The sequence below is a fragment of the Python bivittatus genome, unplaced genomic scaffold, assembly GCF_059951505.1.
Source record: "Python bivittatus isolate LINGU-HERP-01145 unplaced genomic scaffold, Pbiv_v1 ctg000570_np1212, whole genome shotgun sequence".
Classification (NCBI taxonomy): Eukaryota; Metazoa; Chordata; class Lepidosauria; order Squamata; family Pythonidae; genus Python; species Python bivittatus.
Window position 1 is genome coordinate 16,400,645 of NW_028277097.1, and position 23,888 is coordinate 16,424,532.

At 41.6% G+C, this 23,888-nt stretch overlaps 1 protein-coding gene across 1 annotated transcript in view; it reads left to right on the plus strand.

Moving 5' to 3' along the window:
- The first annotated feature begins 14,456 nt into the window (after nt 1-14,456).
- ZBTB7C (zinc finger and BTB domain containing 7C) overlaps nt 14,457-23,888 on the plus strand; it is a 94,591-nt gene continuing 85,159 nt past the window's right edge. Inside the window, exon 1 of the mRNA XM_007425497.3 lies at nt 14,457-14,977. Coding sequence (XP_007425559.1) covers nt 14,844-14,977 — 134 coding nt within the window. The 5' untranslated portion in view covers nt 14,457-14,843. The remainder of the gene's footprint in view (nt 14,978-23,888) is intronic.

Sequence of the window (23,888 nt, forward strand, 5' to 3'; positions counted from 1 at the left end):
ATTGGTCTTGCACTAAACCAAACTGTGTTATCAAACCCAGTCCCAAATTGTGGTTTGTAAACTCTGATATATTGGATGAACCTAGCCAACTGCCATTTATTCATGGCTTAACATGCTGTATAAGCCCAGTCTGATAATCAGCTAAATCCTGTCTTTTTCTTCTGTGTCAAGAACTTCCAAGGAGAATAGCCTTAAGTAGTTGGAGAAACGATAACACTATTGATTTGTGAACTTTGCTTCAGCAGTGTAAACCCAGGTCTTAGGTTCTCCTTTTCTGTGTGAGTTCAGCCTTTGAGGTCACAGGCATTATATTGACCACAGAAGGCAGCTTTCTCTAACCTGCTGGGGAAGCTGAGACTTGTAATCCAACACCAACTGAAGGGCACAGGATGGGAAAGGCAGTTGTATCTCCTCCTTTCTCTTCATCTGGAACTACTAAAATGGGAGTTGTAGGACTTCTTATAAGGACTCTTAGTACTGTAAACTTGGTATACCATCAGATAGGAAGGACTGGTCTACAATGTTCTGAGTATAATGAATGTGTAGTGTGTGTGTATTGAAAGTATTATCTATAATGAGTTCGTAGAGGAACTGTAGTTGACTAGTAGAGCCCATGTTTTGAATGCCCTCATTCTCAGGAGATGCTACTGATTGAGGGTAACATCTTGAAGGGCCATGCCTAAACCAAGATGATATTCCTGGGCTAGAAGATCAGATGGTCTGCCCTGTTAGAAGGAAGGCAACTCCTAGGATGAAATAAGAGGAATCAGATCTTCTAGGACAGTGGTTCTTAAACTGGGGATAATCTTCCCCATGGGGGTAATTTGAGCATATCTTGAGGTAATAGAGCAATTTGTAATTGCTTGCTTGAGAGTTATGGATCTAGTTTGTGACTGCTGCTGCTAAGACACTTATGTAAGTCAAGTCTGGTTTTTTGTGGGGGTAATGACATTATTCAAGACTGGGAAAAGGGGCAATCGGGTCTTAAAACAGTTTAAGAACTACTGTTTTAGGGAGATATCATCAATGCACTACAGGTTTGTTTCAACATGAAACATGTTTTGCCAAAGCACGGTCTGCTGAAGCAGCAGAATCAAAAGCAACAAATGAGATCCATGGCTTTTGGCTAAAAAAGTTCTTAGAAAGCAGCACCAATTTTGAGAAACTGCATTATAATCTGTATCACACAAATTTTGGGATTATCTTTCCTGGAATAAAATGCAGTTTATTAAGGAAATTATGTAGAAAAAGTATATATTTTCAGATAGTTACATATAGAGTGGATGAATCTTCTCCATGTTTGGGGAGGAAGAAATATCCAAAATCTGTGTTCCAACAGCTGCCTTTAAAAAAAAACCATGAAAAAAAAATGCTGGAACTGAATCATATATGCAAATATGTAGTGCTGGCATGAATCAGATTTAAACTTATCTACATGTTGTTCCTGAATTCTAAATACGTATGTCAAAACATTAAAAGGTAAACATTTTGGAATGGAACCTGACAATGATTTGTATTTATTTTAGAAAGTGTGTATTGCTTATAGACCCCCCTCAAACTATTTTTGTCTCAATTATGAACTTTTGTTTTCTTCCTTGCAGTTTTCCCACAGGTGCAGAGTCCCCTTTTTTTTGGATCAGCTGAATGTTGGTCCATTGGTTGCGACAGGAACTGACCCGCAAGCTTGTTGCCTCAGTCTGACATCATGGGCTGAGAGAGACTGGCCCAAAGTCACCCAGCTGGCTTTCACACCTAAGGCGGGACTAGAACTCACCCTCTCCTGGTTTCTAGCCTGAAGCCAATGTCATTAATTTCTTGGCCAGGCAGGCTTTTTTTTCATCTTTTGATGAACATTTAATAAAGCCTTAAAAAGAAAAAAGGGGGGGGAAAGAAGTAATGTTGAATTCTTTTGAATTGATGAGGGTTAGGACACCTTGACACTAGCTGTGCATTCTAGAAAGGTGATGGAGAACGGAGATGGGAATCAATTCACATGCTCCTAAATAGTCGTCTACTATTTAGACTATAACATCAAAATAAAAACTCCATTGTCAGCATTCTGATGGGGGGAAACAATTGCATAGAGCAGAGTATTCCCAAGGGGGTCATCCTAGGAAACTGTATTGTGTGACCGAATGCTCTCCAGCAAGGGGGAGCGTGTGCGTCTGGGTGCGCGTGTGTGGAAAGTGAGATGGGCTTGATCTATAAATAATTCATATGTGTTATTAGCACAGTGGTGCTGCAACAACTTGGAAGATTATCTCCGTCCTTCCGATCATTGTCCAGCTGAGAAGGGTTGCTGGCATTTTCAAATGACTTTATTAAGGCTGAAAGAAATGAGTGCTCTGTGTATGTAAGCAAGATCTTACCTATTGTAAAGAGGATCTCTCTTTCTCTTGGGTGGCATGCAGAGTAGGTCAATATCTCTACTCTCAGCTGATAAAAGCGAGGGCTATTTTAGAAGATAGGCCTGGCAACGAATCTGGAACCACAGAAGCTTAGAGATACCTATTTTTTAAAAAAATCTCTGTATAAACATATGTGGAGTGGCACACCTGAAGAACTCCTTCTTAAGATATCTGTAAATTCAGGATGCTCAGCAGAAACCTCTGCTGCTCCACCCTTGGAATAAATAAGACTAATAATAGCTTGAAGCAGAACTTTTGTTCCAATAGCACTAAAACTGGACCCTTGTAGCAGAGGACAGCTACAAACAATTAATCTTGCCTGGGATTTAGAAGGAACTGGAAAATGACTCATTTCACCTTTGGGTTATATATTCATGCTTATTTATTCATTAGATTTTAATCCTGTCTTCTTTCCAGAAGCTCAAGGTAGAATACTGTATTTCCCTTCTTCAGTTTTATCCCCCAAACAACAGTCCTGGAAGGTAGATTCAGCTGAGAAATAACAACTGTACTGAAGTATCTAATGAACTTCCGGGGCTGTGTATCATCTTTAATGCAGTATTCCTAAGTTCTGATCAAACACCTTAGCCTCTATTCTATTCTAGTCCTCTGCTATACAGTACTAGTTAATTGGTTATTACTCTAGGACGGGGCGGGGTCTCCATTTTTTTCAGGATGGGAACCTGTTAGTTAAAAAGATTCCTGGAACCCTTGAAAACTTTACTGACAGAAAATTGGCAGTGTTTGAGGGAACTTTTTTTTTTTTTTGGCCCGTTGTTTCTCAAGGAACCCCATCAAGGATTTGTGGAACCCTAAGATTCCATAGAACATAGTTTAAAAAAAAAAATTCTAGGACACTTCATGTCTTTTTCTACTTGTTTTATTTCGGGAAAATAAAAGATTGGTTTTCTTTATGGTGAGTTTCTGTTTCTGGCAGCATTTCCATCCGTTTGGGTCCTGGAAAAGCCAAGTCTAAAGTAAACCCAGTAGGGTTACTCAAGCTTTAATTGTTTTCCTGCCCTGCTAGGCATAGTCACCTCCAGAATGAGTCCTATATGAGAAAGTGCCAACCTGTTCTGGATCGTTGGTGGGCAGGACTTGCATTTGAAAATTTCTCAAGCCTCAACAGCACTTTCTTCATGAGCAGGCTGTCGAATAGAAGACCAATGCTCCTTTCTGGTTCTATCCCTCAAGGAAGACAGTGGGCTTCTAAACAAACGAAAGGGATGGAGGTCCACCACGTGATGATTGTATTAAAAATATATCTAACATTAAAAGACATCCCTCTGACCTCATGCGCAGTAGCAAAATGAAGGCATGAGAAGAAAGGCGTTGCAAAAGTCAAAGTTAATATGGTACCTGTAGAATTATTAAATCAGAAGAAACAAGCATTTCAGCAAATGCAGTTCTGAATTAATTGTGTTCAGGGTTTATAATTGGAAGGGAGGGAAAAGGATATTGCTTGGAGTGTGGAAATTTAAAGTAAGTTGGGAAGGATGAAAAGACCACAGAGTTGAGGGGTGCGTGGGAATTTGGTCAGCCAACAGTTGGGATAGTAACAAGGGTAGAGGGGATTAGCTGGGTGGGTGTGAATTATTTGTTCTAATGGCATTCATCCCAGACTCTAGTGTACAGTAAAGCTGTTTTCTTTGCGTCACAAATACTCTGTTGTTAACCCTAAATAGTTGCTGATGAACCCTGTGCTTAAAGAGTTTAAACACCTACACCTACACTGTGTGGAGAGTATAGTAAATTCAAGATAGCCTCTCTTTTCTCCCTCTTGTTCCTGCACCTGCATGAACAGCTGCTTCGGCTGAAATGCTTGGGCGGACCAGCAATTAACAGGCTTTGGCAAGATACCAGATCCTATTGAGTCTTTCAGCCCACGGGGCCACAGTGTGCTGCTGTCTACCCTGTACTCGCAGGCAGGGAAAGGAAGTATGAAAAAAGCATGGAATCCGCCCTTAAATTTGACCCTGTTGTGTATCCTGCCAGTGGGTGGCAAACTAGGAAGCAAAAGAAAATCATCATAGCTGGTATTCAAAATCATCAGGATTAAGAAGGCAGCCTTGAGATTTCATTGAGAAAAGTGAGAGATTCAATTAAAGAAAAAAAAGTATGTAAAAAAATCACCTGGTCATTCCAGGAAGGGGGGCTGGAGAGTCACTGGCTCTGCTGAGAGCCCCAGTCCAGTGTTGCCATGCTAGACCACATTACACAGGGAATACAGGGAACTCTTCTAATTATTTCATCTAATGGAATATTATTCCGTTATTTTATTCTTTAAAATAAATCCATAGAAGAAGCACCAGGCTGGAAATCTGCCCCCAAATAAACAACTGAATTGGCAGTAGAGGCCAGTGTATCTGGCCCCCAAATAAACAAAGATATTGACAGTAGGGTGAGACAGCTGCATAAAAAACCTGGAAAACAATGACTTCTTCATCCTCTGGCCTAAATTTGCCAAGACAGCTCTGGTTTTATTTCTATGCCCTGTCCTCCTCCGGAGGTAGCATCAAATAACCAACCAGTTCCAAAACAGGTTCCTCAAAGTCCAGAGTTCTCCAGGGCCAGCATCCGTTAAATGCTTGCAAAATTTCCTCAAGGTTACCATCGGCTGCCCAGTTAAGCAAATTAATTAAACTTCCCTGCCAACTTTTACCGTTTGGAAACTGGGGCGCATCCCTGGCCCTTTGAGCCATGCGATTGTGACAGCTGTCTCATCCGGAAAGCAATCAATTGTAAGTTGCAACACAACTTACACCAGAGTGATTTAGATTTTAGGGGAGTTTCAGTGTTACAGGGGGGAAAAAAAACAGATGCCATAAAAAAATAAGAAATGGTTGCCAAAAGAGAGAGAAAAGGCAATTAGTATTCAGCCATCTTAGTCAGATGAGGCTACAAAAAGCAGGGATGTGTAGAGGAGCACAGATTGGACAACCCATGTGTTCCATTTGTTTCATTTGGGGCACTTCGAGCTCTCCTAGGTGTCTGCACTAAAATGCTATCCCCCAGTCCTAAAAAGCTAAGCCAACATAAATGGTGCTGTTTCTGTTGCCCATCCCTGTTCTGCCACAGGAACAAGAAGGGTGAATATACTTCATTTCCCATCCCACAAAGCATCGGTGGCTAGCAGGAAAGTGCCACCAGTCACTCTTCTTGGTCCGTGGTTGGGGATTTTGATCTACACCTTGACATTAACAGCAAACCATCTTCCTGCCCTGGGTGACAAAACCTCTGACGATAGCCAGAAACAGCCAGATTCACCATCATATCCCCCAGTGGGATTCTTTTAAAATTTTTATAGCGTTGTTCATTTGAAAATCAGATCGTTCAAGTTTGGAGCAGATCGATCAACATCTTGAATCAGGTGGTGGGTTTGTGTGGGACTCTTTTGATGGTCTTTTCTTTTTTTAATGAACACTCTAAGCATAGTTTCTAAATCAGTGTTTCTCAACTTTATCAACTTTAAGGTGTGTGGACTTCAGCTCCCAGAATTCCCTAGCCAGCTTTGTTTATACTGAATGGCCCTATTTCCACAACCTAGTCCACCTGGTCAGCAACTAACCAGGTCAAATCGCCTTAGTTTCTGTAAGCCAGTGTTTCTCAACCTTGGCAGCTTTCTGATGTGTGCAGGCTGGGGGATTCTGGGGGGTTGAAGTCCACACATCTTAAAGTTGCTGATGTTGAGAAACATGTTCTAGATATATACTGTGTAACTTAAGATATGCATTCTGCAGATTTTTTTTAAAGGGGAAATTCTGCCTGAAACTTTACCAATCTAAATTTAGCCATTTATTCAGGATAACACCTCCTCTGAAATGACGTTACATGCTGTTAAAATTTTCCCCATTATTAAGTAACAAAACAATCCCCGTTGATTGTAATAAAAAGAAAATTTTACTGTCCTTTTAATTCATTTTAGTTGCCAAAAGAAATCAGAACTATCTTGAAAGCAAGGTTGCAGGTGACTCAGTTTTGTTATTCCTTATTTTGTGGAGAACGGAGGCTGAGGCTTGGAGTGAGTGGCTTGCTTGCATGGATTCAATATCTTTATGAAGATTCTCAGACGTCCAGATGGAATTAACATCCCCCTGGGGATGAGTGAGAGATTAGGAGTAGACATCTACATCCCAAAGACTCTACTAATCACATCTATTGTCCCTCAAGGAGCCTGTCATGCTAGTAAGGAACACAACCACCCTGGAAGACTTTTATGGGGTCCCCCTAACCAACTTTTTTAGACTGAAGAAGCTGCTTGGACAAGTAGCGAAACATCTCTACCAAAAAGAAAAGAAGTCCAGTTGCCATGACTCAACCTCCAGACATGGATTCAGTAGGACGATATAAGCAAGCCTCAGTTTCCCTTATCCACAGAACAGTGGAGAATAAAACTGAGTCACCTTACAGCTTTGCTTTCAGAAGAGCAACTTGTTTCAAACATGGTGGAAAACCTCTTTCAAATATTCAACTTTCAAATATTCTTATGCAGTCATACTGAAGTGAGCAAAGCAAGTCTTTGTGTGGGCCTTGGATAAAAACATCCATAACTCTGTTTCTACATCTTAAATTACGTGGTTAGAAGCCAGTCACCCTCAATCTAATCTCCTTCTGGAAGATTCTTGGGACTACATCTCCCAGAATTCCTCAGCCAGTAGAACCATCTTGAAATGACTTTCTAAAATTCTTCCAACCCTGAATTGTCATAGTTTTTTCCGCCAGTGCTGCCCACAATGATTCTTCTTGAGCCTTTCTGAGGAGGCTGACTTTTTTGAGATTGTAGCCAACTGATCTTCCTCTTTAATTATTATTGCCACTGCTTTTAATCAATTGCACTTAGCAAGAAGTTTTCTACAGGTTAAAATAAATGTTTAATATGCAATAGGGCTGTGCAGTGCTTCCAGTGTGATTCCAAAAAGGTGCTTCAGAATCAGGGGGATCCACAGGGGTGGGTCCAAATCTGCAAAATGGCAGGTGCGATGTCACAGCTGAAGCTCTCCCTCTTTGGTACATGTGTGCTGATTAATGTACGCTGCCCCGACTTGCAGATTTTAACCCATCCGAGTTCAGAGCACAGAGCCTGTCAACAGCTGTATACGTTTCCAGGTTTGTGCAGTTTAGGCTTCCAGTCGCAAGATTCATATTCTCAAGAGGTGCTTTTCAGAACTGAAATCCTATGCACTCCATAGCCCTAATGGGTCATACATGAATAGGTATAATACAGCCCCACATTTCTTTTTGCTGGCTTTTGTTCTTTTCACTTTCTTGTTTAAGTTTCCATCTTTTTTTTTTTCCTTGGTTGTCTGGCTTGTTCAGTTAAAAATATCCTGCAGTACAAATAGTGTGAGGAACAGAGGTCTCTGATGACAAAACGTGGTTCCAGCAACACTGTATGGGGGGGGAAAAGGAGATCCAGGTTCTTCACCCCTGTGTACCTTTGGGGAGACTCATATCTCATCCACCCTGCAAACTTCCCACAGAATGCCTGGACCAGCTCTATCTAGCCATAAATCACTTTACAGAGGAGTAGGGACTTTATTATTTTTTTGCATCTCACGCAGTTCTCATAAATCTGGGGGGGGGGGTGTCGTATAGGCGTGCAGCCAGGTCCCTAAGGGAGTACCTCGAACATTGGTGGGAGGGAATTTCTCTGCTGCGCATTTACAAGCCTGGGTGTATGGCATTTCCTGGACACTGCCCAAGTTTTGGTTCTACCTTATCTGGAGATAGGCATATGGGTTGCTCTGGCTTTTGCTGATTAATGTACCCAGACACTCCTTAGAAGCCCAGGAGTTGGAGTAGCTGCTGATAGTGAAATGGGTGTGGGATTTTCAGGGAAAGATGGGAGAGGACATTCAGAAGCCAAAGTATTTCAAAACATTCTGTATGCCTGTGTATGTATATCCAAGCATGTTCAACCTCTGCAATTAAAGTCAAACCTCACCCAACTTGCTGGCATGGGGGAACATCATTAGTCATAACTGAATGGGCTGCTGATATGTCAAGAGATCTGCCTTCTACTTATTCAAAACAGGGAGAGAACTTCAGGTGGAAAGACTACTTAGCTTTTCCACTCTTCTGTTCTGATCCCTCATATATCATGTATGTAATCTATAGAACCCCCAATCTGATGCCTTCCATATATATTGGACATCAGCTGCATAATTCCAGTCTTCTCCAGTCTGGTGACTTCTAGTTGGTGTAGCCTAATGGCTGGGGATGGTGGGAATTGAAGTCTTTGTGGTATTGAGTTAAAGAGGGTAATTCATAATATCTAAATCAAGGCAGTTTTTTTGAATACAGGGACTGTATTTAAAAAGCCTTAGCTACCATTGGCACAGGATGAAGAGTCTTTCAATAGCCAGGGTAAAAATGATCAATCTGTTTTAGAAGTGTCTCTTAGAATATGTGCATTAAGCCTAGCAGTCATTTAAGGGGCACCCATTTTGATTTTTATTTCCATCTCAGAAGCCCTGAAAATCACAGCTGAATTTCTGCAGTGCAATCTGATGGGGTTCTGGGGGCCATAGATGAAGGGCTGAGGACCACATGCAGACCAAGGGCCAAGGGGAACTTGCTCTTGATCTAAAACATCCTCATCAGTTTTATAAAATAACGAAGATCAAGGTAGGGATTCCTGTATTTCAGGAGGAAAAACTGAGTAGTGTATTAAAATAGCTTGCTCAAAACCGCATGAAAAGTTTATCTCACAGAGAGTTGCTCCCAGACACAGGACAGAAAGGTACTATGGTACTTCAATCTAGAGGTGGGGGATCCGGTGCGGGGTACTCAGCTAGGGTTCAAAACATCAAAACCCCACATCCCTACAAATAGAAAATAGGGAGCTGGACTAAAAATTTTCTGTTAGAAACAGATTGTTGGTGTTGGTGTCATTTTATTTGCAAAGATTTTTTTTAAATGGGAAAAGAAAAAAAAAGGGCCAGGATCCTACACGGAGACTGCAGCCATGAAATTAAAAGATGCTTGCTCCTTGGGAGGAAAGCTATGGCAAACCTAGACAGCATATTAAAAAACAGAGACGTCACCTTGCCAACAAAGATCCGCATAATCAAAGCTATGGTTTTTCCAGTAGTAATGTATGGCTGTGAGAGCTGGACCATAAGGAAGGCTGAGCACCGAAGAACTGATGTCTTTGAACTGTGGTGCTGGAGAAGACTCTTAAGAGTCCCCTGGACTGCCAGGGGGTCAAACCAGTCAATCTTAAAGGAAATCAACCCTGACTGCTCATTGGAAGGATTGATAATGAAGCTCAAGCTCAGATACTTTGGTCACCTAATGCGAAGAGAGGACTCTTTGGAAAAGACCCTGAGGCTGGGAAAGATTGAAGGCAAAAGGAGAAGAGGATGGCAGAGGATGAGATGGTTAGAGAGAGCATCACTGAAGCGATGAGCATGAAACTGAGCAAACTCAGGGAGGCAGTGAAGGGCAGGAAGGCCTGGCGCGATGTGGTTCATGGGGTCACGAAGAGTCGGACACGACTTAACGACTGAACAACAACAAAAACAATCCTACATGGATTCTAACCATTCTATCCCAACCACTCAACCGCTAGGCTTAAGACTTTCGGGCACAGCCCAGCACCCCACAGCAGTCTTTAAAGCAGAATTGTGTGTCTAAATCTCATCTGATTTTACCTGTGTTTCTGTTTGCCAAATTGGTGCTTGAGGGCTAAGAAGGCTTCTCAGAGCAGCAGTGATGAACATCAATTAGGTTTTGGAATTGCTGATTTAAAATATGATGATATCCTGCAGACTCTTTTCTAAGAACTGGACTCAGTTCTTAGTGGACAGTTTATAGGATAGGACTGAAAGCCACTATTTCTATATTACTTTATTTCATTTAACTTTATTTCCTGCATTTGTTACAGAAATTATAATTCCTATTTTTATCGTGGGCAGTGCCGTACCATTTAGTTTCTAATGACCTGTATTTCAAGTCTAGACCTAAGAATTAGAACTACCATATCTGGGCTGCAATTCTGGATGACTGCTAGATGGTAGCAGAGAGTTTGGAGGGTGGGGGTTCTGCCACTTAGTCATCATTTGGATTTTTGCAACCCAGATAGGTCATATTTTTGAATGTCTACACAGAACTCCATCTGGAAGTTGTAAATGGGTTCCATATAAGGACAAAGATTGCACTGAACCTTTCTCTCCAATACGTTGGTTTAAGACATAGAGCAGGAAGTTTACACGGAAAAAGAATTCTAAGATATGGCCTCTCCAAAGTTCAGTCTAAAGTGGTGTACAATACTCCTGAATTTTTCACAAGCCAGCCCAGCTGAAGTCTAAGAGCCTGAATTAACTAAGATGGCATTCCACTCCTGAGGTGGTGGCATTTGGTTTTAAGTTTGTCCTTCAGTGTTGATATGAGTAAACAATAAAATCCAAACCGACTAGGTCAAAGTGGATAAAGTTGTGTACTTCAGCCTCTCCCTGTTGCACTGAGTTCTTGCAAAGGAAATCATTTAGAGGTGTGATCCACCCTCTGATATGCAACAGCCCAGTTAACACCCCAGAAGTCTAACATCTCACTGGGTGGTTTAAACCACAAAGTAGCCAAACACATTTTAGCCTGGTGTGTTGTAGAAATTGAAGCTATGTGCTTAGTGCATGCCTCAAGTGGTCATATGAACCCAGACATTTGATTAATTGAATATGCTGTGATTTGGTCAACAATGAGTAAATATTTTGTGTGAATACTCTTACAGGTAGTCCTTGACCTATGACCATTCATTTAATGACCATTCGAAGTTACAATGGTGTTGAAAAAAGTGACTTACAGCCGTTCCTCTCACTTATGACCATCACAGTGTCCCTGTGGTCATGTGACCAAAATTTGGGTGCTTGGCAACTGGCATGTATTTATGACAGTTGCACAAGCAAAGTCAATGGAGGAAGCTGGACTCGCTTAACAACTGTGGCGATTTGCTTAATAACCATGGGAAAAAAGTTTGTACAATTGGGCGTGATTCATTTAATGGCTGCATTGCTTAGCGATAGAAGTTCCGGTCCCAATTGTGGTTGTAAGTCGAGGACCACCTGTACTCCCTTGCAAATGAGTTATTCACAGTGGTTAGAGAAGTGGGAAAAAAATCATTCAAACCCTCACTTAGCTGTAACCTCTGCATTATGTTGGATTGATGCAGAGCTTATGCACTCCATGAAGTCACAATTTGTTTTAGTCATGATATGTTGACAAGGCCATCATGACCTGCAGATTCCTTTTTTGTATCCCTAGCTACACTTTGGTGAGAAAGATATGTGATTGCTGCAAACAGGTAGATCTTCTACTATTTTGAAGCAGGAAACAGAAGAAAATGATAGGATAAGCCCTAAAATATACTTAACAATGACTGCATTTGTGTAACATGCTCAACCTTATTATTGAGTTAATCCATTTCCTGGCTTTGCACAACATACTGAATCATACAGGTTAAGCAAATCTTACACTCAAACAAATTGCTGCCCCCTAACTAATCATGATAAAACTACCTAACCTAGCACATTGTACAAATGTAGGACTTGATTAAGCATTTAACTGACTCAATCAAGCGTGTTGTGTCAACAAAGCCAATGTTAACAAACACGCAACAATCGTTTTGCCCAGGTGGCATCACTCTCTGACCCACTTCAGCCTTTGTTCCTTCTATTAATGTAGATGTAACCCCTGATCACTGCAAGGTTGCCTGCCTTTGCCACAAGCCAGTGGCAGGTTATGGCTTTGCCTAATCCAGCATCAGCTTCTTCGTTTAACATACCTCATTGCCTTGCACGTGGATAAAACAATAGTGGGTAGCGGTGAGAAACATGTATATATATTTTTTCAAGCTTTCCACCATTTGCAATCGCAATGCAAGGCAGAATTCCACAGCTATCTTTTTAGGGTTTCTGCCATGGTGGCTTGAGTTCATGAATGAAGATAGGCCCTATACCCACTGGCAGCTTGTCCTGGCACCATCGTGCCTTACCACCCTAGTCTTCCTCCTCTTGCATGGCGTTGCCTTCATCTCTTCCCCACCCTTGAGTGAAACTGCCTGAAGCCATCCCTAAGTGGACTTGAACAAAAACATTTTTCCTCCCTTCCTTAAGCTCAAATATGCCATCAGTGCTTCAAGACATGCAATACCTGTCCAGGTTTGCCACCCATTACCTGGGAGGTAAGATGAGGAAACCTGTTGTGGGTATGACCAGAGAAGAGTTTGGGGAGTATTGCATGCATTCCCTCCCCTCTAGTCATTAGCCAACCTCTGCTGTAGCTGTTGGTTTTCTCCATTAGCACTTCGGTTCCTCAAGGTCTTTCATACCTGTCACCTCCTCCCTGTTTTAGACAGCAGGAACCCAGCAAGACAGAAAAGATCTCCCCTGTTTTATTTGGAGAATTTTTGGAAATGGTGTTGGGATTAGGACTCCTGGATCTGGGTTGCAGACATCCAAAGGACCAGTAAGGGTGAAAAAAGAGTTTTACTGGTGGCTCGGATTTTGCAGTCCAGATACGATAACCCCATTTTTGATGCAGGACCTCTGCCTTTCTGCCCTGCAGTGTCCTGAAGGTAATCAGGGATCTCCAACTGAGCTTTTGTTGTTGATTTGCCAGTTGCATTAGATTTGTTAGCCTCAATCACTTCCCTCCACCTGAATTAAGAAATCCAGCTGTTTTGCAGCTAGGGGGTTTCGGTCATCCTGCTTTCCAAGAACTAGCTGCTTGTAGAATCGTGTTCCTCTCTGGCTTGCTATAGCCTGGTGCCTTCTCATGTTTCTTGATTGGACATGATTTTGAGAGTTGACCAAATGAACTGTAAAAAGGTGGGGCAAACAAACTGGCCTGGAGAAGGGCAGACAGAGTCCTCAAGTTAGACCAATGTTTCTCAACCTTGACAACTTTAAGATGAGTGGACTCCAATTCCCAGAATTCCCCAGCCAGCAGAATACTGGGAGTTGAAATCCACTCATCTTTAAGTTGCTAAGGTTGAGAAACACTGAGTTAAACACTCCCCATTCCTGATGCTAGGGGTGTCCACAGGATCCAGATGGTGCAGTTGATGGTCCTCCTGTTTCTATGTGCTCTGTTGCCATCTTAACATTTACTATGCCCTGTGGACACCCCTGCCTGCTGCAGTGCCCCACTGATAGATGTTTCTCCCCTTGGATGGTGTCATACTAAAAGGAGAAAAGCAACAAAGCTAGAGGAGAAAACCTTGCTACAAGATTAGCAACTCATGAATCGGGGGAACCCCATCTGGCCATGACTTGGTGCAGACCCAGGAAACGCAGGACAGAGGTTGGTAATGGGGACAGCCGCTCTGATGGTGGCACTGATTTGTGCCAATGTGGGGGTTTGCTTATTTATTTAGAACATTGATATGGCTGCCCCCCATGGTTCTGGGCAGTGTAAAAAATAATTAAAAATACAAAAGAGAAAAATAGCACATACCACGGAAGCAAACTAAAATAATTTAATGGCGATCAGGTTGAAAATATATCTACCTGACTGGGAATTCTACTCAAGCTGACCCAAGGACTCGGGGAAAGAACCAGGTCTCTGCTGCCTTTCCAAAAGTCTTCCGAATCAGGGCTGATTGCATCTGGGGGACAGGGAGTTTGTCCCATACAGCAGGGACCGCCACCAAGATGTTACCCCTCCTAGACCCCATAGGGCTGGTCTGATAGTGCTTTAACTCGATAGTAGGGAACAGTTGATGGGATGGGTTCACTAAACCCTACATCTGAATAACAAACCATAGTTGTCATGTTCATGCCCTCCTCCCCAACACAGGTGCCTAGTGCAACACGACAAAATGTGTTCCGCTGACTTTGGTATTTTCTGAACCAAGATTCACCCATTTTAGCTAAGCCCATTGCATGAACCCTGGCATTTATTAAAATAATCTTTGCCCCCTGTTTCTGAGCTTGTTTGTGAAACGAGGCCCTGAGTTCAGATTTTTCCCTTCTTCCCCAAAAGTGAACGCCAAGTTCCTTCGAATATCAAAACCTTTCCCTGCTACCGCCGGCTGCCACGGATCGGCTTCAGTCTCCCCTGGTTTACTTTATGAGGTCATTACATTTCCAGCAGTCCCACTCATCAGTTTATCAGGCAGGCTCCAGATTTCTTCGTGGTTCGGTGGCAGCCGGTGGATAGCCAAAGGAAAGCCCCCGTTTGCAGGGTGGGCGCGCGAGCAAAGGCAGAATTCTTTAAGAAGAAGAAGAAGAAAGCGAAGTCTTTCCAAACGACGCGCAGCGAGCTGGTCGGGAGAGCCGAGCATCCAAACAGGGTTCTGCCTTCCTCCGCATACCATCAAGCCGTCAGTACAGGTGGACAGCAGGGCCGGGTGCCAAATTCTTTTGGTTTAAAGGAAGGAGTGGGAGGGAATCTTCTGAATCTCCCTCCTGGAAGGGTTTCACTTTCCTCTAGCAAATGAGAAGGACAAGCTACTACATTCGGTTCCAAACGCTCGGGGAGAATGGCTTTTTCGCAGCGGGCTTGTTAAAACCGAGCAGCACAGTTTATGGTCGCCAGCGCCAGAGGAAAGGAAAAGAAGAATTAGTGAGGTAGGAGCTCGTCGTCCTGGCTCTGCTGTTTTCCAGAAAGGGAGGCGGGGGGTTATTATTTCAGAGCTTCCCAGTTTATTCAATCAGGCGGAAGAATCCTGCCTTCTCCAGGCAGAGCTAATATGGTTAATTAAGGAAAAATAATGTTTCCAGCCTGCACGGTTTTAGTTTGTCGTTTTCTTTTATAGTTTATTACCTTCAGTGTGTTTTATTAATTGCTGTGTAAAGGAGAAGCTTTCCTCTCCTTTTTTAGAAAGCAAACGATTTGCTCCCTGAGTCTTCCTGGAACGTTGGCATTTGGAATGAAAAATCTCCTCTCCACTCTCACTTGTTGCACAGGTTTTGCCCAGCTGGATGGGGGATTTTATTTTTCTTTGGCTGGGGAAGCATGGCACTGAAATGTCATGTGTTGCTATCAGCTGATGTTTGGGGCAGATTTGATGGTGGTGTGTGCCAGCTGCGCTTAACAAGATGTAGGTTTTCTGGGTTTCTTCGGCTGGATTTTTTCCCTGAGATTGGGGAATGGATAGATCTGCGGAAGACTTTGCCTTCATTGCAGATTTATGAATCAACAATCATGGCGAGGAAAGAAAGGGAAAAGTTTTCCTTCAAATGCAATGCTCCTGCCCGTTCCAGCTTTAGTTTCCCTGCTGCTGAAAGCGAGGGGTTCCCTGGTTCTTAAGATGTGGGTCATAATTTGCAGAAACTAGCTTATCACAGGGTTGCTAGTTAGAACTAGGATAACTAGGATTTTGTGGCTTCCTTTGTGTATCAGGTCCTAAAGAAACAGCTGAGAGAGACTTGACTTTCTCTTTTCATAGGGAATCCTCTACCTGTTCATGCAGGGTCCCCATGGAATTCAGTGGCCATGGCTTCCAGGTTGATGGCTGGGGCACCTTCAGTCTGTTGTTTTGAAAATGTGCAGCCAACATTCAGTAGAGCATTTCTGGCAAGAAGGATATCGCTGTCTAATGTTGTATGACGACTCTAGCTATCACCATGATCACTGGAAGTCCTTAGAACTGTATTTTAAATGCATCTGGAGGGCCCCATATTTTGTGGAGGCTGAATTAAATCTTTCCCCCCATTGCTGAGATTTGATTATGAGGTTAAGTGAATCATTCTCACTCCCTTTTCTACAGTTTCAAGAAAGGTTTGCCAGGCAAATGGCCACTCAAGAGATAGCCTGATTTGTTTAATTTTCTTGCTTTTGTAAAGAACATGTCCAAAATAATAGTCTGTTGAGAACTGTGTTTTAATGGAACACAGATTAGTTAAATCAGATATATTCTGGGCTATGGAATTTTTTTCCCAATCATGTCAAATTTAGAAAGCTGAAATGATTGTTGTTACTCTTATTTTGTTGGTAGACACTTGGGAATCCCAAGGAGCGTCTGTCTTATGATGATCTGCTAGCTAGCATGTTAATTTCTCCCTTATTTGTCATATTTATTTTTCATGCCACCCACTTCTTTTGTTCAAGGACCTCAGACTGAGGTCCATAAGATTTTTTTTTAGGCCATATGAAACTCAGCTGAAAACACTGCAAGTTATTTTAAAACTTTGCTTAAAATTTCAGTCATGTTTTGAGTATGAAAGAGCCTCTAAATTTCTCTTTAAAGAAAATGCAAAAATTATTTAGCAGTCTGTAGAAAATAGGACTATTGAGGATATTTGCTATTTTTATCAGATCTCCCTATAGTTTTCCTTAAAACTCCCTACAATCTTTCATATGAAGAATATCCCAGATTTTTTTCTTGAATGTTGTGTTTTGCAAAACTTCAGTAGCAATTCTAGGTTATCTCCTCTTTCATGACAGACTAGTTCCCATCGTGGAAAGACAGAAGTCCATAAAATAGTTACTAATTATTTTTAAGGGCTATCATTATTCTCCCCCCTTTTTTTTTTGAGTTATGGAAGCAAGGAAAATAACTTATCCCCAAAAGCTTTTCATCTGGGTGAAAGTGTGTTCAATTTAAATGTGTAAAAAAGGGGGAAACAACTGTATAAAGCATAAACAGTGATATGTATTTCGTTATTGATGGATTAGTGGTATAAAGTCAAAGTCTATGAATATTCTCTGGCAAAGCCTTATGGTCCAAAATGTAGATCACCATATACCTTCAAAACCTATTTTCCATATTTGGATGTTTAAAAAAGTTGCTAAGAGTATATCATTGACCTTTAAAACATTTGTAAATATTTTGAAATTTTATGTATGTTAGCAGAGTCAGTTAAAATATTTAAACATGAAAGCTGGTCATTCAATAGCTGAATAGCACATGTATGTGTGGGTGCATGTATATATGTACACACACTTTTCCTTCTATTAGGAGTTGCTGGGAACTAGAACAAATTGATAATTGGTGTGACATCATGGCTAGAAGAGATTTACTATGAATTTTGGGCTTGAAATCTCCTACTCTGAAATTAGTCAGGTAATTTGGAGGGCCCAGTGAAGGCACTTGGAATCTGGGAGAGCATGTTGTGGGACCTCACACAACGTGACCGCCAACACCAGAAGGCAAACTGGTGAGGGTGCTTCCCACCGACCTTCCTGTAATTAACTTCCAGCTTATCATAGTGGTTTTCTGGGCAGGTGTCCCCCTCCCCTTAAATAAAGTACATGGCTGCAGCCATCCACCATTTTGATTTTGCAGGAATGCCTCTTGGTGGCCAATGTGGGGCCCAAAGGAATTACTACTGGTTATATGCTTTATTTTGCAGCATACCAGCTTCCTATTTATTCTTGTTTAATTAATAGCTCCTTTTAAAGAAACTAAACTTGAGGGGGGGGGGGAACTGCCTAGCACCAATGAAGATGTCTTCAGGCACATTAATGTCTGTGGACCCCATTTTGCCTTGCTCTGCAATATGGGATCAAACCAAGGCAGTTTTCTTAGCTAATTCGCATGTTCTCCAGTACAATATAGGAATAATAATGCCAGTTTATCTTACTGTATTGCCATAAGAAGTCAGTAAGATAATCTGGAACAGCCCTTAAATATTCAGAAGTGCTACAGAAGGCTTAATCTTAAATTGCTCCATTTGTACAAGCAGTGGTCTAGATTTCTGAACATTGCCTTTATTCCGTTTCTTGCTCTGTTAAGGTCTTAGTTAAGTCTCACTAAATGAAACTCTTACTTAATAAAAATCTGTAGGGCTTCCCCCACTGCACCAAGTTATAAGTTTTGTTGGCCTTGCTGCAGTCGATGAAGATGGCTGAAACCCACTGAGAAGTTGCTTATGGCATTAACCCCCTGGAGCTGGTTCAGATCTTTCCATTCTGGCTTCTTCCAGTATCTCATCCCTTCGCCTCGTGTTCATGCCCGAGTAAAAATCAGCATTTTCTTTCTTCACAGAAATCCAGAACCTCATTTCAGCTATGAATTTACCACCAAATTGTCTCCCACGTTAAAGCTGATGATCTTACACTGGGCTGGAGGTAGAATTTATTCCAGGAAATGCAAAACCTTCCAAGAAAGTTTGTCCTTCTCAAGGATGGAAATTCTACAGTTGAGCGGTTAGGCTTTTGAGTACTTTGGTTCCAGCAGCACATCTTGTTGAACAAGTAGGATCCTTGAGGAGTTGGCAAAAATACTGCATTGTGTGCTCCAGTTCAGCCTTCCATCAGCCAGGCGTACCCTCATCTTCTGTTTTGGCTAATCCCCTAGCTCTGCGCTTGAATTTGTTACACAATCTGTTCCATAGACACATTTCAAAATGCTTCCATTTGAAATTTGCTTCCCCCCACCTTTTTTTAATTTCTTTCTTGAATTTCATACTTATCTAAATTCACACAGTGAAACAGTTATGCAAAGTTGCTTGATTTGAATAGTTTATGGGGGATTCTAGTGTTTTGCAATAATGCTTTCTTGCAACAAAGTGTATTATTTGGTTGCAAAAATGTTTTATTATTGCTGATATAATAAAAACATGCAATCTCCTCATTTATTTTTGTTATGGTTTAGACAAGGACCACTCTCAATTACTGCTTGAAGCTTAGCAGATACTTTGAAGAACATTCTTTGCAGTAAAATGGTGCAGTGGAAGAATGATTAACCACAGCTCGATGTCTACCAGTCTTAATCACACATTCAAACTATGCTTCCTTCTGGGATTAATTAATCCAGATTTATCTAGCTTTGTTTCTTGTAGTTGCTTTTACACTATTTCACCTAGAATTCCTATTCTTAATTTTTTGTAGAAGAGCCAGAGAATATTGTGCTTCCGCAGAGTCCTTTTTGGCTGTTTCCCCAACGTTTTTAGACTTCAGAATTCAGCTGCAACCCCAGCATGTCCTATGTAAACTAGTATACTATAGTGGGTTTAAAGAGACGCTGCATCTTTAATTAGAAGCTTCCTCCTAGGATTGTACTAGTTCCTGTTGTAGTTTCTTCCTGGTTATGGGGTCTAGTCTGGTCTGTGACAATTGTCACTAAGTTAGTCTTCCACTTTAATTACTGTTTATCTAACATTAACTGTCTTTCTTTACTTTTTAATTGTGAGGTGGCAATAAAAAGAACATGACTAAAAGGAAGACAGTAGTTAATGTCCTTTCCCCGCCTGCAAAGGACTGAAGTGATTAATTGAGCTATTCTGGAGCAAGTTTTCAGTAATGCTGGAGCCATGCTGAATACAAAGCAGTTAGCAGGAGACATTAGAAAAGGAAAAGAAATAATTAAAATTGCAGGAGAGCATTGTTGAGTGGCACCTACTTTTTACTGTGTCCAAAAGATTTTGGAAATGAGTATTGATGGTACGGGAGATAATATATATCTTAAGTACTGTTTGGAACACCATCTTAATTTCACTTGTGGAAAAGTAATGCCTTAACAACATTACGCTGGAAGCTAATCTTTATTTGTGAATGAGCCCTAAATAATCGTGGTAATGCTTTTTTCGCTTTAGAATCCTATTTATTATTAATTTATTATTAAAAATTCTAAGTTCCTTTCAGTTTGCACATCAAATCCAGTCTTTTAGAATTTTAATCTGTACATAATATCCAATTTAATAGATATAGATAGCTAATTTATGTGAATATAAAAAGCAATTAAAATATAATAAGCCTATAATGACTGCATGGCATATGATTTTAGATTAACAGTCTTAGGATCCCATTAAATCAGTGGAAATAAATTGATCCTTTAACACTGTATTACAATTTTAGTCTATTTATTAGTTACTGAGTTACTACTTTGAGACCCAGTGAACTAAACATTTATATAAGGAATTAAATAAATGCCACTTCATCTGAATTTTGAACTTGTTTTGCTGGGTTGTTTTCTTTTGACTTCACATTGGAATGTTGGATTTATCTACTCACAAAGATCAAGAGTTTTAGATGACACTCAACCCATGACCCGTTGGGTCATTGTTTCAGAGATATTTCCTTACCTAAACAGAGAAACAGAATGACCAAAGGCAAAAAAGCAGTGGGAGTGTGAGCAACTTACGACTTGCTGCCGGCTTTCCCGTTGACTTTACTTTTGGGAAGATGGCAGGGAGTGTCAGAAACTTTCCTTCCTTCCTTCCTTCCTCCCTTCCTCCCTCCCTCCCTCCCCACATATAATATAGGCTTTCACCATTTGCCCTCTCCTCACAACCCTCAGGGGAGCCCCAGTGAAGCTGTCTCCTCCTCCTCGGCTGACCCATGGAACTGTCCATCAGTTTGCTGGAGGGAAGTAGAACAAAGGAAGCCACAGACCATGAGGAAAACTGTACCCCCACTCCCCATTCCAGCATGTCCCCAAGGGCCCCCTCCCTCGAGGGAGGAAGAGGGCTTACCTGTTGACCACCAGCAGCCCCCAGCCAGCCCTACCTCTCCAGCAGGCATCCAAGTCACTCCCTCATCCTTCCCTCAACTCCCACCACTGTTAAAAGATTTAAAATTCCTGCCTTGTTTCCAGTGTGGCCAATTGCTGCTTGCCCCTTGGGCCTTGCCACCAGCCGATTGGGCACAGGGGACAGAGGGAGGCAGGAAAGAAGTCAGGGATATGCCCATGATGATCACGTGACCTGAGCTGACTACAGTGGTGTGGCAGTGCAGCAGTGCTGAAGCAGCCTCAAATTTCCCAAATTTCAATCCCACAAAGTAAGGGGTCCCAGATTTTGGACTCATTCTGTAAGTCAGCCCATTTGAAGTACCTTGGTTCAAAAATTGTTGCCCTATGATGCACTGTTTCACCTAGCTGAAGGTTACAGACACAAGAGTTTTAGTAGTATATAGATTTTGACAAGTGCAACTGGCAGTCATATACAGATTTCCAAGCAGAAAAGAGCCTCCACAATTTCAGTGCAGAATTCACAATATTTAGATGAAAATCCCAATTGCAAATTGTTTGCATTTTTTTACACCTATGAGTTGCATATGAGGAAAAACTAAAGAGGCTCCGAAATGACATGATCAGAAAACCTAAAGTAGGCTTTTAGGAGGGTTGGTGAAACTAAAAGAAAGGCTGCAGCATCAAATTGGCATCATCAAAAACTGCCCTTCTTTTAATGTTTCAATACATTCTAAAAGAGGCAGGGCGTTCAACCATTTTATTTATTCATTTAAAATGCTGTCTAGGCTACCTTTAAGAGTAGAAACAACCCCAAGCCAATTTAGAAAACTAAGATTAGATAGAATAGGTAAACAGAATAAAACACATGTTAAAATCAGAAATATACCCCACCCCCCAGTGAATAAAGCCCCCCTCTATAATTCCATAAATGTAGGATCATTGTAGAAGATGACACCACAGCATTCATTCTGTTTTCTCCCTGAAGGGGTAAACCGGTGTCTGTGCTACACTCAGGGCTGACACTGTAGGTGTGGACCCAGGTGAAAATCCATGGCAATAAATAAATCCATAAATAAACTCTCTGTGTTGGGAAGAAGACCTAGCAATTATTTTAAAACAAGGCCACTGAATTGTGTGTGTGAGAGTTTTAGAGAAGTGAGTGGGTGATTTTTTTTTTTTTAATCTTGTTCTTCAGTGCTAGTGTTCTTCTCTGAAAGGTGCCACCTCTCAGCTTTGAGGTTCAATTTACCAAAATACCTTTAGAATGAGGCATATTGTGATATAGGGGGAAAAAACTGGCAGGCCCTATACTTAATGGCATTTTGGGGCCATTTCCCCCCAGAATGCCTCTTGCTGCATTCATGACATAGCCTTATTCTGGAGGCATTTGGACGGACTAAATTTGGCTGACAGCAAAAATGAGGAGATGGGATGAGAGGAAGCAAGTTGCATCTACTCTCCAATTGTCATCGTGCCTCTCCCTTGACCAGCAGGAGTGACATGGAAGGAGAACACTTTCTCGGTGCTAATCAAAACCCAGATTTGTTTCTTCATGGGCCACTAAGCTTAGGTTAGTTCTGTGTTCTTGAACCTGGGCGTCTTTTGGTGGCAAGATCCTCAACTTTCAGAATTGTAAGAAAGGCCATGTTTGCTGGGGGATTCTGGAAATTGAGGATGCCCAGGTTGAAGAAAGTTGAACTGGTCAGTGAGCCTTGATTGGGTTAATCTGTGGATTCAGTTCTTGAGGCAAAGGACTGACTCTTGAGGTCAGTTCCAGCTGTGTATGCAAATTAGCTAATCACCCATGAAGGTAAATTGTCTCATCTTCCATTAACATGGAGAGACACAAATTTCTGCACTGGAGAAAGAGCGTGAATCCACTGAACTGTCGTCTTTCAGAGAAAGCTTTTGGAGATTCTAACCTGATGCTTGCTTTTGAGATATGCTGAGGAAACTATTAAGCTCCTGTCTCACATCTTTTAATGTCACTGGGTAATTTGGCATGATAATAGCATAGGATACTAAACCATTGTAGGCTGGTCAAGCTGACCTTGGAGCTGTAGCCCAAACATGTCAAACAGACTGAAACCATTAATGTGCAGTTCTGTGGGTGTAATTATAGGGGGAAAGTCTCCCCTCCCAGATTTCAGAGGGGGTGTGGGGGTATAATTAGTTTCCTCCCCCTCCCACATCTTTTTAGCCCACAATCCCTGTAAATGCTTTAAAATGCTTTAAAGTCTAGAAAAGAAGTGAAAGGGCCAGAAAGGCAAAGAGGTTCACCAATCCTCTATATTCACTGACTTAAAAAAAAAAAGTGTATCTTCTGTGGTTGCAGAACAATAAATATGTCTTTTTTGTGCCAATAATTGTCTAGAATTATGGCTGCTCAGATACCTTCTCTTGCATCTTTTTTTCTATCAGTTTGGCTGGAGAATCTGCTTTAAGAGAGTCTCCCAAGGGAGAGGGGGGAAAAGACAGTTTGATGAAATTCTCACAGGTGGAATTTGGTGTTCTTGCTTTTATGTACTAATAAGGTGGCCCCAACCATCCGCAGCTTCCCCAGTTTCTTCTGTTTCCATTTTGAGGCATTTATTGTACAAGCATGTTCACATACAACCTTTGGCTCATCCCTACATAAGAGTGAGAAGAGCAAACTCTACCTAGGATAATACCACTTTCTGTCATGATTCTCCACCCAATTTCTGTGCCCACAGTTGTGATGGAGAATTTGGAAACATCTTTGGAGCTCCACAATAAAGCTCTTCAGTGCTTGGTAAGAGTGGTGGACTCCAGGGCCTCACACAGATGGCCAATCTTGGGCTCAAAAAAGATAAGCAACGACTAACCCTGGATGGCACATCTCCAGGAATCCTAGGGCAGTCAGCTAGACTGGAAAGTTGATGACATCTTGGAAGAAAGCGAGCACAAAAAACATTTGTATTGTTGCTATGAGAATGACGTGAACACATCCATGAGGTTTTTGGGAGACAGGCTCAATTAAAGGAAGACTTTCCCTTCACTTCCACTTAGAGGCAGACAATAGTTGGTTGCAAGGGGGTTCCACTTTTCTCTGACTCTTTTGGAGGCCACAAAAGCAGGATATGACAGGCAAAATTGTATCT